The sequence below is a fragment of the Nicotiana tabacum genome, chromosome 4 (genome assembly GCF_000715075.1).
Source record: "Nicotiana tabacum cultivar K326 chromosome 4, ASM71507v2, whole genome shotgun sequence".
Classification (NCBI taxonomy): Eukaryota; Viridiplantae; Streptophyta; class Magnoliopsida; order Solanales; family Solanaceae; genus Nicotiana; species Nicotiana tabacum.
The window spans coordinates 110,745,989-110,759,894 of record NC_134083.1 but is presented as its reverse complement, the minus strand read 5'-3'; the positions used below and the strand labels follow the sequence as shown (position 1 = coordinate 110,759,894).

General features: G+C 38.7%; 1 protein-coding gene across 1 annotated transcript; it reads left to right on the top strand.

Moving 5' to 3' along the window:
* The first annotated feature begins 3,973 nt into the window (after positions 1-3,973).
* LOC107815484 (putative beta-D-xylosidase 5) lies at positions 3,974-7,094 on the top strand. The gene is made up of 5 exons (XM_016641066.2): positions 3,974-4,714; positions 4,802-4,971; positions 5,176-5,273; positions 5,359-6,123; positions 6,208-7,094. The coding sequence occupies exons 1-5, from the start codon at positions 3,977-3,979 to the stop codon at positions 6,855-6,857; spliced, it is 2,421 nt and encodes an 806-aa protein (XP_016496552.1). The 5' UTR covers positions 3,974-3,976; the 3' UTR covers positions 6,858-7,094.
* Positions 7,095-13,906: the final 6,812 nt, after the last annotated feature.

The window sequence follows — 13,906 nt, the reverse complement described above, 5'->3', positions numbered from 1 at the left end:
TTGTGTTTTTCTCTCAAATTGGAGTCTACCTTTCCAAAATAGGTTTAAACTTCCTTTTATACGAGTTAGGGGCATGTAGGGTCGAAATAACGTTGTCTAGCGCAAAATAGGAGACTTCAGCACCTAGGGTAGCATGGGGTGCTAGCCCTGGCACTGAAAAAAAATTTCATCTGTAAACTGTGCCACGAGTAGCGCGGGGCGCTACCCAGGGCGCTACACTGGCCCATTTTTTTGTTTTGTTCCCTTTTTGCTTCAAATCATGCACTTTCGTCCCACATTACCTCCGGATGACTCCTACACATGACAATACCATGAATTATATAAATTATTATATTACACATCCAAAATATGATTAAAATGCGAGGCAATATGCATATAAATATACATACTTTAAGCTGATCATTGAACTCGTATTGGAATATGTATTTGGAATTTGTGAGTTTTATCGGGTTTCGAGGTGCGGGCCCGAGGTTGACTATTTGAGTTGACTTTTTGATTTTAATTAAGGATCTTAACTTTATTAATTGAAATTTGTTTCTCTTGAATTGATTGATAACATTAATTCGTTTTGGCTAGATTCGAGTTGAGCGGAGTGAATTTAAAGGAAAAGCTATTTTTGAGTGTTGAATTGGCCTAATTGAGGTAAGTATTTTTTCTAACTTTGTGTGAAAAAAAAATTTCCATAGAATTTGGTCTGATTGTACTATTTGAATTATGTGAAAGACGTGTACATGAGGTGGAAAGCGTGAATACAGTCTTATATGTGGCATCTGGCCGATTTAGACTCTTAGATTATTTATATGCACTTAATTGAAGTTAATATTTCATGGAATATCTTTCATTGTTGAGTTTATTCCTTCCATTTTATTGTGTTGTTGTTGAAATTCTTGAACACATTATTGTTGAGCCGTGAGCTATGTGTGGCTTCGACCGAATTAGACCGTAGGCTATTAATATGCCTTTATGTGATGTTGAACTTTATATGAAACATATTGAAATCAATTTATGACTACTTTATCATACTCAATACATTGACTTAGCACTTGTGGATATGTTGAGCGAATTGATTGGGGTGTCAGCACGAGGTTTGCTATACGATTGTCTCTATCTTTGTGCGCGTGGGGCGAAATAAGGGTTGTGTTATCTCGGGCCGTCCACATGGAAAAAAAAGGGTGGCTATATGTGCATGTAGCGAAATAAGGATGGCATATCATATTAATATGCATATGCAGCGTAATAAGGGTGGCTATATGGGGATGTTATGTGATGGCCTGAGGGTGTATTGTTGATGAAAGAGGAGTATCATAATTGTTGCTTTTGACTTCCTTGTGTGTGTCATTCATATTACGTAATTTATTATATTTTTCCTAATGTGCTACTCGGTGTCTCTGATATTACTTGATGATTCCAGTTGTGATAGTACACTTGCACATACATACACCGTAATATATCATTTATACCAGTCCAGGAATATAAAACTCGATGTTCATTGATCATGTACATGTATTCTTGTATATATGCTTTCTCTGCGATATAGTTGGACTGTTAGCATGTGACCATGCCGGGCGGATTGTGATATTGAGCATGTGACCATGCGGGACAGATTGTAATATTGAGCTTGTGACCACACCGGGCAAATTGTGATTGTGAACCTGTGATCATGTCGGGCGGATTGAGATATTGGCACGTGAGTTATCCGTGCATTATGTGAGTTGTCCGTACGGTTGTGATTGATAATGTGGGAACAAGGTGCCATTTATTTATGATTTGGGATTTGAGACTCGTAACTTGTGGTTATGAGGTGTGGTATCTCGAGGTAATTTTTGTTGTAAACCTTGTATTAGAATGACTTGATTATTTGGTTTGTCATTTGTTTTCCTAATTGGTTTTACTAGTACTTTAATTGTGTTCTGATTACCTTATTGTTTTATCACATGTTTAATCCTTGTTGCCATTTACTGATTCTTATTTTCATTATTAGCTTTATACTAATATTCTTACAAGTTATTATGTCTAGTGGGTGTCTTAACTTGTACCTCGTCACTACTACACCGAGGTTAGTCTTGATACTTACTGGATACCGACAGTAGTGTACTCGTACTACGCTTCTATATATTATTGTGTAGATCCAAGTATTGGAGATAGCGGACTCAGGATGAGTTAGTTTCTTGATCGTGAGGACTCAAGGTAGAGCTGCTTGGTTGTTGCAATTCGTTGGAGTCCTTTCCCTTACATTGTACTGCCAAATTTCTATTCGAACAGTATTGTATTTTGAGATATTTGTATGTATTAATTTAGTGTTTGTAACTTGTTCTACCTAGTTTTGGGGATTGTAGTGATTATCGCCGTGTTGGCATGTATCACCTTTAAATTTCTTATTTATATTAAATTATGCTTCATAATATCATGTTTAATTGGTTTAACTATTGTAAGTGATCGGCTTACCTAGTTTTAGAGACTAGGTGCCATCATGATCCTTAACATGAGATTTTAGGTCGTGACATGTTCAAAGGTGGAGGATGAGTTTGATTAATAATGCAAAGTTGAAGTAATGAAAATCATTTTCACCAGTTAATTTTTACCCCAATGCAACATAATGAATGATTAATCACATAAGTTGATTGTATTATTGAAGGAAAATAAAAAGATTAGGATAATTTTAGAGATCTTCTTCCAGGTTTTGCTTTATCACATCAACCTCTCTTGTGGTTTAAGATATTATATTTATTTCCCTTATTTTAATTTTTTGTAATAATTTTTTTAACCTATTTATCATTAATATAAAATATTATAATTGGACTAATCTGCCCTCAACATCAAGCTAGGTTTGTCACTGCTCGTAAGAAAAACCTCAAATCCATAGACGTCAACAGGTTGATACAAATAAGAATTTTTACTCTATGAAATACAACTAAGAAAGAACACCTACTTGCATAAAATTCATTGGACTATTAAAAGTAGATTTGGTACCACTAGACCAAAAGTAATGTGCCCTGTAACTCTCAAACTACACTGAGGATTAGTAACTTGGAAGAAAGGTTTCATTTTCTTGGAGGCCAATTACAAAGTAAGATATTTTTTGAAGCAAAGTTTGAGGACCATTTCGCATAAGTACTGGCTTTGAAGTTGTCATTAGAGGGCTTCCTAGCGTGCCAATTTGTCAATATTTTAGCTATATCTTTGAAGTCACCATTTGGTTTGTGTGTGCATACCAGTGCCCTCTTCCACAGCCTTCATATGAATGCTTTTGCTTCACTGCATGAATCTAATGATTGTGGTGAGCTGTGGAAATGCTCTCATAATGGGCTTTCGGCATTTCTAGTTGCAGGTCTATGTCCACATAAAGAGGAGGATTGTTGTAGGTGACGACCAATGTAAAAATAGTAAAATTATAATGAATCCTCTGGATGTTTAAATGATACAAATGATTCATATAACTGACCTGAGCTAGTTTGGAATTGAGTCACAGTTACTTGATTGATTCATGTCTTCAAATTAAAGCTACCAAGAGGAAAAAATTAAACAAAAGGACCTATTCCTAATGATGCTGCCAATACATGATAATGGAGCTGAAACTACCCATCTTATGCTTAATAATGTAGCTGAAGATAATTACCCTGTAAGCATAAAACTAAGAGTATTCCCCTAGTCCAAATCATGTGTTAACCTCATTTCTAATTGTGTGTTCAACAACGTATCCCATAACAACCGACAAAACTCTCACTTGGAATGAACAAAGCCAAAGATGAAGGATACCACGATATTCTAGTTTACAAGATGAGGTCAGAGTTATAACATGTGACAAATATTTATTTTTCTTATTTAGGTACAAGATCATTACATTTTCACCCAAAAGCTAAGCAAAGGTTACACCAGCGTAGTCTTAAGCGACAGTCAACAACCTATTTTGCTGCAAAAGGTAAGTGTTAGCACTGGATTCCGGTTCAAATTCTAGTATAAATAGGTATGGCGCAGCATGATTTGTAACATAAGAAAAAAGAAAAAGAAAAAATCTAGGGAAGACATGGAAAAACATTTTCTAGTTTCTCCAATATTCTTCATAGTTCTCTTCACAATACCATGTAATTCCCAGATACATGCATGTTATAAGAGTGACCCTAATACCAGCACTTATGGTTTTTGCAACACTTCTTTAGCTTATACAGACAGAGCAAAAGACATAGTATCGCGGTTAACTCTCCAAGAAAAAGTGCGACAGCTAGTTAACTCTGCATCAGGCATTCCCAGGCTTGGCGTGCCAGCTTATGAATGGTGGTCTGAGGCGCTACACGGGGTGTCAAACACGGGGCCTGGAGTACGTTTCAACGCAACAGTGCCTGGAGCAACCAGTCTCCCAGCTGTCATTCTTTCTGCTGCTAGTTTTAATGTTTCCTTATGGTATACTTTAGGAAAGGTTGTATCAACTGAGGCTCGGGCCATGCACAATGTTGGCCTCGCTGGATTGACCTATTGGAGCCCCAATGTCAATGTCCTTCGTGATCCCAGATGGGGAAGGGCTCAAGAAACACCAGGGGAGGACCCTCTAGTGGTCTCAAAGTATGCTGTTAACTATGTCCGAGGCTTGCAAGAAGTCGATGGAGAAGAATATTTCAGCAGTCAAAACAAGCTTAAAGTCTCGAGCTGTTGTAAACATTACACTGCTTATGATCTTGATAACTGGAAGGGAATTGATCGGTATCATTTTGACGCCAATGTATATAACCAGGAAATTAAGCTGCCGTTCAATTTGTTTGGTTACAACTTGGAAGTTATAATAAGCAGTGAAATGAAAATTTTTCAGGTGACAGCACAGGATATGGAGGATACATTCCAGCCACCATTTAAAAGCTGTGTAGAGGAGGGTCATGTTAGCAGTGTGATGTGCTCATACAATCGCGTGAATGGAGTTCCAACTTGTGCTGATCCAAATTTGCTCAAAGGAGTGATTAGGGATCAATGGAGTCTAGACGGGTTAGTTCCTATTCTCTGTAATGCCAAAATGTAGAAGCCTCTATAATAGCTACACCTGATTCATAAATTCTTTAAATCACTAATCAGCAGCAGCACTCAGAATATAAATCATATACTAAACATCTGATAAACTCATTGCCAATTAAGAAAATTATAATTTTCACTACCTTCTAACGTCGCATGTTGCGATATGGTTATTATCAGATACATTGTCTCTGATTGTGACTCAATTGAAGTTTACTATGATGCAATACACTATACTGCCACACCTGAGGATGCAGTCGCCCTTGCTCTGAAAGCAGGTCTTCTAAGTGCTTTTCTCGAGTTATTCTTGCATAGAGGTACAATTTTCTATACAGGTTTTCAATGATTGTCATAATTGTGCAGGTCTGAACATGAATTGTGGGGATTATCTAGGAAAGTATACAGAAAAAGCAGTGAATCTGAGCAAGGTGGACGTGTCTATAATTGATCAGTCACTTATATATAACTACATTGTACTAATGAGGCTTGGATTCTTTGATGGCGATCCAAAACTGCAACCATTTGGAAATCTTGGACCATCTGATGTGTGTACCAATGATCATCAGTCCTTGGGAATTGAAGCTGCAAAACAAGGAATAGTTTTGCTAGACAACAATGGAGTGCTTCCTCTGTCACCAAGCAACGTCAAACACTTGGCTCTTATAGGTCCCAACGCTAATGCCACTGGGACAATGCTAAGTATCTACGCAGGGGTACCTTGCCGCTACACCACCCCTTTACAGGCGATGCAGAAGTATTTAGCGAGCATAACATATGAGCCAGGATGTGCAAACGTTCAGTGCACTGATTCAAGCCAAATCAAAGCAGCAGCCAAGGCTGCAGCTGCAGCTGACATGGTGGTGCTTGTTATGGGGCTTGATCAATCCATCGAGAGAGAATCACTGGATAGAGTGAACTTGACATTGCCAGGGTTTCAAGAAAAGCTTGTAAAAGACCTGGCTAAGGCAGCAAATGGATCAGTCATTCTAGTGATTATGTCAGCCAGTCCTATTGATGTAACCTTTGCTAAGAATAATAAAAAGATCGGCGCAATTTTGTGGGTTGGCTATCCTGGTCAAGATGGTGGTGATGCCATTTCTCAAGTCCTCTTTGGAGATTATAATCCAGGTGCTCTTAAAACTCATTCCCAAAACATTCAAATTCCCCAAAAAACGACGTTTCTTTCTTAATTAAGTAGGTTGGCAATTTCAGGTGGGAGGTCTCCTTTCACTTGGTATCCACAAGAATATGTTGACAATGTAGCAATGAATGACATGAACATGAGAGCAAATGCCAGTAGAAACTTTCCAGGAAGAACTTACAGATTCTATAATGAAAAATCAATATATCCATTTGGCCATGGACTAAGCTACTCAACCTTTTCTTCGTTCATAATTTCGGCGCCTTCCACCATTGTCGTAAAGCAAAAGACAACCCATGACTCAGATACCATGCTTTTATCTAACTTGACTACCCAAGCCCTTGATATTTCAAACTTGAATTGCCAGAGTTTAGGGTTTAGCATCACAGTTGGGGTCAAGAATAATGGCAATATGGATGGATCCTATGTGGTTCTAGTGTTCTGGAAGCCAACAAATATGCAAGGAGGACTTACTGGAGCGCCTAATATACAGCTGGTGGGGTTTGAAAGAGTCTGGGTGGAGAAAGGGAAGACAGCAACAGTGACAACAAAATTGGATGTCTGCAAGGATTTCAGCTTAGCTGATGCATATGGGAAGAGGAAGTTAGTTACAGGACTGCACACTATAGTTGTTGGTTCTTCAAGTGATCGCCAAGTTAGGCATCCCTTTAACATTAGGCTGGCTACAAAAGAAGAATACGGAGCTCTACTTTACGTCTAATTCTTAAGAAACATATTAATGCAGCGTGCTTGAATTTGTGCTCTCCACTATTATTCTAGAATTTACTGCTAGAAAAGAGAAGCATTTATCTAGATCTAGAGTCGAGGAGCATCTACAGGGTAGAAGATTGCTGACTTATATGAAACAACCAGAAGATTGCGCTGACTTATATGAAACAACTAATGTAGTGTAATATGCAATAAATTTATAACTTGATTTCTATTCTTTATCTTCTTCTATTGCTTTGTGTTATAAGATATCTTCTTCGCACATTCACTTTTATCTCTGTCCGTTATAGTTTCTAACCTTAAAAAACATCCATCCCTTTGATAAATACATACAGTTATTTTATACTGAATAATAATCGCTTAAAATATCTAGTGACGTTCGGCAGATTTTTCAACCAATTGAGGTGGCCCAACTAGCTAGCATTAATAGTCAAAACATGGAGACTGATCAACCTCATATGCCGATTCATGCGTTCTACTCATTTTTCTAGTTTCGCGTATATTATGAAGTTGAACAAAACTATGATACTTTTAATTTCATAGAGAAATTTTATGTAGCACAAGTATTACTTGGCATATGATCCTTCCGGAAGGTTATAAAATACGGGGCCGCCGCGCCACTTGTCAAATAGTTAGAAGGGTCACATGCCACGTAATACTTGTATTAGACACAACATAAAATTTTTCCATTTTTATTATTGTACTCTATTCCTTGCCCCTTCATTTAATAACCTTCATTGACCATGCTAAAGTTGTTTTTGTTTTCCCCTTAGTTTTAATTTGGTGATAAACAAAAGGTTTACAAAGTATGGTGAGTAACACCTAGCATAGAGAAGGGTGTAGCATGAACAACTGAGGTGCATACAATTTTGATTTACTTAAGCGTTAACACAATATATATTTCACAACTTAATATATTTATATTTTATTGGTCATTTAGTGGAGACAAGGTATAATCTTGCATTGGTCAATGATGCTTAAACATGTATTAAAATGTACAATTGAAAAAAAGTCTTTATTGCTGTCCAACTGCTTCTGCTGGCGGAGAAGGTGAGCTATATGTGCTTTTCATGTGAGAATATTTTTTTGTAATTAGCTAAGCAATCAACTTATTTATCTTTATTTATGTTTTTTAATTTATTTTTATGCATAACAGAATAATAACTAAAATATTGGAATGTTAAGGATGTAAAAACATATGAATGTGATGGGCGTCATATGATTCGATCCCCGAAAGAAATTCGACAATTAACATGTCTTTGGTAAAAACTCATTATTTAGATATCCACGTGCAATACACATGTAAAGAAACTTGTTCAGTTAAGGATTCATTGTTGCAAAATTATTTTAAAGTTTAGTAGAAAATCTTAATTTTTTAGGATTTGGTTTATTTAATTCATGTCTACGTAAGATTTATAGTTAGAATTAATATAGGAATATGCTTTTCTATTTCTAGTTGAAATATGTTTTGTACTATTATAAATAGGGGGTATTGATAACTTATTTTATGTGTGGAGATTTGTGAGAACTGTAGAGAGCTTTTATCCGCTTTTAATTGCTTAGGATTTGGATTTTCTTTTGCCTGGCTGATCAACAATAATCAAGCAATTATAAACCCACCTGGCTGTTCTTCGACACCATCAGTTGCATTCAGTATAATTATACAAAGTACTTAATTGGCAAAAGCATGAAAGAAATATTTTTTTTTTCAAAAAACCTCAATTTATACGTGGTTTCTAGACAAGTGAACTAATTTGATTCTGAAATAATATAATAATTGAAGAAATACACAATACTTAGCCTTAGAACGTAGATGAAATAGCAAAGATGATGATTCGGTGAACACGGTTCCCGAATACAGCAATGATGAGATCTAAAAGCAAAAAAGTAAAATTGTACAAAGCTTTGTATAAAATATAGTATATGTTCTTGCTAGAAAATTCGTGTCATTTACAATGGTAACTCAACTCACTATTTATAACTATGCCTAGGGAAAAAGGTCTTATCAATTATGAGGATCATTGATGAAGATGTAACGTTGAGTATAAATGTCAAATTCTCTGTAACGGACCGTCGCTCTTAATGCTATAGAATATTCCTTAGTAAATGATACCGGGCACAGAACATTTAATACATTTTTATGAACGTTATACGTTCTAGTGACAAGCGCAGTGGCTGCGTTCGGTCCTCAACCATCCCATCTTGTATTCCACGTGTCCTCCTTTTAATCAGCCACATGTCATATCATATTTTACCCTATACAGATAGTCCCCATGCTTTTCGGTGACATAATTTTGTATTACTGGAAAGTTGATAGAAACACCTTTTGGCGGGAATTACTATAACTCCCTCTGAAGGTCTCTGACAGTTGATTAGACGCACGTCTCTCTGCATTTAATGCCCCGAACATGCGTCATCCCATGATTCAACACAGCTTTTGCCGATTATCAAGGTAATCATGGCCATGAATTTAGCCGCCAGAATTTTGCTTATACGCAACTTTCTTTTCCTTTACGCTTCACAATTGTTTGAGTTTCTTATTTGCATCCTTGTTTTCCATCCTTTTCCTAAATTTATTCAAACACAAACTCGTTACCTTCTTCTTTTCCAATGGCTTCTTCTTCCAAACGTTGTGGTTCTTCAAAGAATAAGAACAAAACTGAGGACTCCATTCCTCCAACAGTGGATTCCATCATCCCAAGGAGGCTTATTACTTTGAAGGATTTTGAAGAGATGTTCCTTACTGCTAACCCTCGTACATGGGATGTTAGTAGGTACCCTTCTTCCATTCTTCATTCCAATATTCCTGCTGTGAAGGAGGACTGTCACTGCAATGAGTTGGAAATCATTGCTCCTGATCTATCAGAGCGAGTGACCCTTCCCAAAGAAAGTTTTTACATGCCTTTTCACGTATCCATTTACTTTGGGTGAGTTTTCTTTGAGCGGTGAGCTTGATTCTGTGATTACGGAGTTTTGCCTTCGCTACCAGGTAAGTTTGGCACAGGTAATCCCTTTAGTGTGGAGGATGATCGCCTGCCTCCGACGCTTGTGCCAAGAAACTAGAGAGGAGATAACCTTAGCTCATGTGATGAATCTATATTCCCCCAAAATCTTCTGCGGAGGGATGATAAACCTTTTCAAGAGTGTAAACCATGCTTTGTTGTCTAGCATGGATGATGAAAACGGTCGTGGGTGGATGGAACGGTTCGTTGCAGTTGTCACCAATGACATCATTCCGACAACGGCTTCATCCTTTCTGGTTGCTTGGAATCGCACTCGTAACTTCTTTGTATAATATTCCTCTTACTAGATATTCTTTTATGGTCGTATCATCTCTTCACCCTCCGCATGTTTCAGCAACTCGATGGCTCCCACCGGTGGTGAAAGGTTTGAACCGGTGGGTTCAGAAGATTTTGGACGTCACAACGCCTAAAACTCATTCGTGGAAAGTATTGGCCCTTAAGTACGGGTGGAAGGCCAAAAATCATGGTAACTCTAATTTATCTTGCTTCCATTTTTGTATATGGAGAACTTGGTTGAAGCCTTCTAACTTTGTTCATGGAATTAGGCCTACCTGCGGGCTCTGTTGATGTCCTCCAGGAGGACGTTCTGCTTATCCTTCTGATGCAGCGAGACTGCTTCAGGAAGCACTTACTCGAACAAGTATCTTCGGGCCTGTTTCGGGTCCAAATATTTCTTTACGGAGTCCCCGGCCGGAGGATAAACAAACAAACAGAAGACGCTCTTTCGTGGTCGGGGAAAAGAATAAAAAGGCAAAGACGAATGCCCCCGAATCGTCTCCGGTGGCGATGATGATTGGTCCTCCTTCTGGGCCGGTCGTAGATACCGTGGTGATTGATGATGATGATGAAGTTGTTGATGAGGGAGCTTCTTTACACAGAAGGCGACGATCCTCATCATCTCAACAGGATAGTCAACCTGTTGAGATAGTCGCAGCAACTGAAGACGATGTCTCAACACTTTAGGGAGAATCTAATTTAGTAGAATATGCGAACTCCTGCTTCCGGGCCCCAATTGGTGTAACCGGTACTGCGAGGCTAAGTACCGGGTCTCTGCCGCCTTTGGTTGGCGAGCATCAAACAATCAGCACTACATTGGATGCAGTTGCTTCTCACTCTTCAACTCCATCAGCTTCATCTCCGCCTTCACCAACACCAGCAACTGCTACATCATTTCCATCTTCGTCTACTATTCCACCAGCGGTTGCTACATCATCTCCACCGGCCGCACTTGACCATGAAGAAGGTGTTCCTCTTCCACAGTCCCCAGTTCATGGGATTTTGGGTCAAAATTATGCTGCTTCTTCTGAATATCTCCAAAGGAGGAGGAACATCACTCTTTCAGTCTCTACCTGGTGCAACCTACTATCCCGGCTGGTGGAGCTTGATAATTACGTGAAGTCTTTGGCTTCAAAAAAAGACTGGGAAAAGATTCAAACATTCTCGGGAGAATATTTGTTGAACAATGCTATGTATAATTTCGCAGCGGTACATTCCTTCCTTTCTCTGTTATTTCTTTTACTTTGAACGAATGTACTCTAAATTTTACCTCTTCTTATTTTATAGGCCAACTTTCTTGCTTCTGAGGGCCTTCAAAGGTTGATTCGTGAGAAGGAAGAATTTACTTCTGAACGAGATCAACTTTTGGCGGAACGGGACTAGACTATTCTCCGCCTCTCGGAACTGGAAACCAGAGCTGCTGAGGATATTGTTTTAGAGGCTCGTTTACAGCAAAGCGAGTAAGAAGTGGTAACCCTTAGCCAAGAAATTGCGCCGATGAGTGTTAGATTTGATAAGGCCAAGGCCAAATGGACAGAAGTCCAGAACGTCATTCTTGCTGCAACCGACCGCGAGGCTGCCTCCGCTGAAAGAGTGATTAACTTGGAAGCAACCTTGAACTCTAAAAGTGAAGAGCTTGCTGTTGTGGAGGCGAAACAAACCCAGTTGGAAGAGAAGTATAGGAAAACTATCGAGCATAATAGGCTCTTTAGTTTAACTGTCTGTGAGATCGATATCAGCCTCCAATCTGCTAGATCTGCCCGGAAAAACCTTTTCGTCGAGGTCACTCAACTCAAAGAAGAACTTAAGCGCCGAATGACTTCCCTCATTATTGAAAAAACTTATTCTATGTATAGCATGAGGAGAAAAACCTTGGAAGAGGCCAAAGCTGGTATCATCGATGTTGATGCCGAAATTGCTAAGGCCCAAGAGCTTGAGTTGGCTGCAAAAAATGGACTCCCGGCGCAGTCTGATGTTCCAGGTTCTTCCGATTCTGATTCTAAATTTTTGGAAACTGAAGAAGGATCGGAAGGCGATGAGGCCGAAGGCCAAACTGGGGAAAGCGCTGAGCCATCGGCGGAACCAACTACTCTTTCCGGCAATACGGATACTTCTCTTCCTCCTGGTCCCGGAGGCGCTGCATTTTAGCTTTTCCTTTCTTTTCTCATTTTGTACTTGTAACGTTTTGGCCCATTTTTGTGAATAAAGATATGGTTTTTGTTCAAATATCGTTTGAGTCTTACTTTCTCTTGAATATCCATGCAAGCTTTTAACTTTTGCATTTGCTCAAGTATTCCGCGCATGTTGTTCAATTCACACTTTAATATTTGTAGTCTCGGATGCATTTTCTTCAAAGCATTTCAGTTCCGAGTATTATCCCTTTTGACGTGAGGGTTTTTATGAATATTTGCGTAAGTTTCCCTTTCACGTGAGGGTTTCTATGAATATTTGCGCAAGTTTCCCTTTTACGTGAGGGTTTCTATGAATATTTGCGCAAGTTTGCTTTTTTGTCCTTTTCATATGAGACTTCGGCTGTATTTTTCCTCGATGGCATTTTAGATTTCGGGCATTGATTCTTCCGGAACCAACCCTTTAACATAAGAGGTTTTATTAGAGAGGGCCCTCTTATGTTTATGGTGCTCTTGAAGAGGATGTCTCTTGTTCATTACGGCACTAACATTTGAAGTACTTGTTTAACTTTCAATTGAAAAAATCAGCTCATCGCTTAGACAAGAAACAAGATAAAAGCAAAAGGATTTCATTTTATTCCTTATATTTTCAGAAATTACATAAGCATTTTGCTATGCATAAAAGAAGTTGTCATTACTTGTGGCTATCTTGTACAACTTGTTTCTACGGGGCTGGCTGCGCAGTTCCCGGTCCCGATGATGCATTTTGTTTCCGGATTTGCATTCCCGGTTGATGTGGCAGTCATTGTTGTCATATCCTCATATCTTCCCTTCCAGTGTTTGAATGCAAAGAATGAAAATTGGAACACTGGAAGTCTTGTATCTTCGAAGGTCCCACCAATAAATTGCTAGGTAATCCTTCACTCGGCAACATATCTTGTTTCCCCTTAGGAATCCATGCTATCGAGCAAAAAAATACCTAAAAGTCCTCTGGTGGTTTGTGCTCGCGAATGGTCAGGTAACCTCTGTTCGGTAGCAAACTTAACTTCCAGGTGAGAATTTGCTATCGAACCAAAGATTACCTAATCGTCCCCGAGTGGAAGCTTGTTCGTTTGCCTTGCTATCAAAGGTCTTATTGTTTCTGTCTCCATAGTATGCTTTCTATCGCTGCCTCGTTAAAAACCTTGCCAGCAAAACCTAATTGAGACATAAAATGAACAAAGGGAAAAAGAGTGCAGCACATACTTTTCGTTTGAGTGTTGTTCATCAGCAATAATATCTTTTGAGGTGTGCAACATTCCAGTTGCTAGGCATCTTGTCCCCATTCTGGTTCTCCAACTTGTATGAACCTTTCCCAGTGACAGCTAAAATCTGGTAGGGACCTTCCCATGTTGGACCTAGCTTTCCCACATTGAGCTATCGGGTATTTTGTGTTACTTTCCTTAGAACAAAGTCTCCTACTTTGAAAAAATTAAAATTGGCTCTTCGATTGTAATATCGCTCCATCCTCTGCTTTTGAGCTGCCATTCTTGCATGCACCAAGTCCCTGCATCCCTCGAGCAGTTCCAAGTTGACTAGCATTGCTTCGTTATTCGATTCTTCATTTGTCTGAG

Excerpts from the sequence above, each read along its gene's own strand:
- LOC107815484 (XM_016641066.2), top strand. The coding sequence starts at position 3,977 with ATGATTTGTAACATAAGAAAAAAGAAAAAGAAAAAATCTAGGGAAGAC. Across the intron at positions 4,972-5,175 it reads GATCAATGGAGTCTAGACGG|ATACATTGTCTCTGATTGTG; the intron begins GTTAGTTCCTAT and ends GGTTATTATCAG. Across the intron at positions 6,124-6,207 it reads CTTTGGAGATTATAATCCAG|GTGGGAGGTCTCCTTTCACT; the intron begins GTGCTCTTAAAA and ends TGGCAATTTCAG.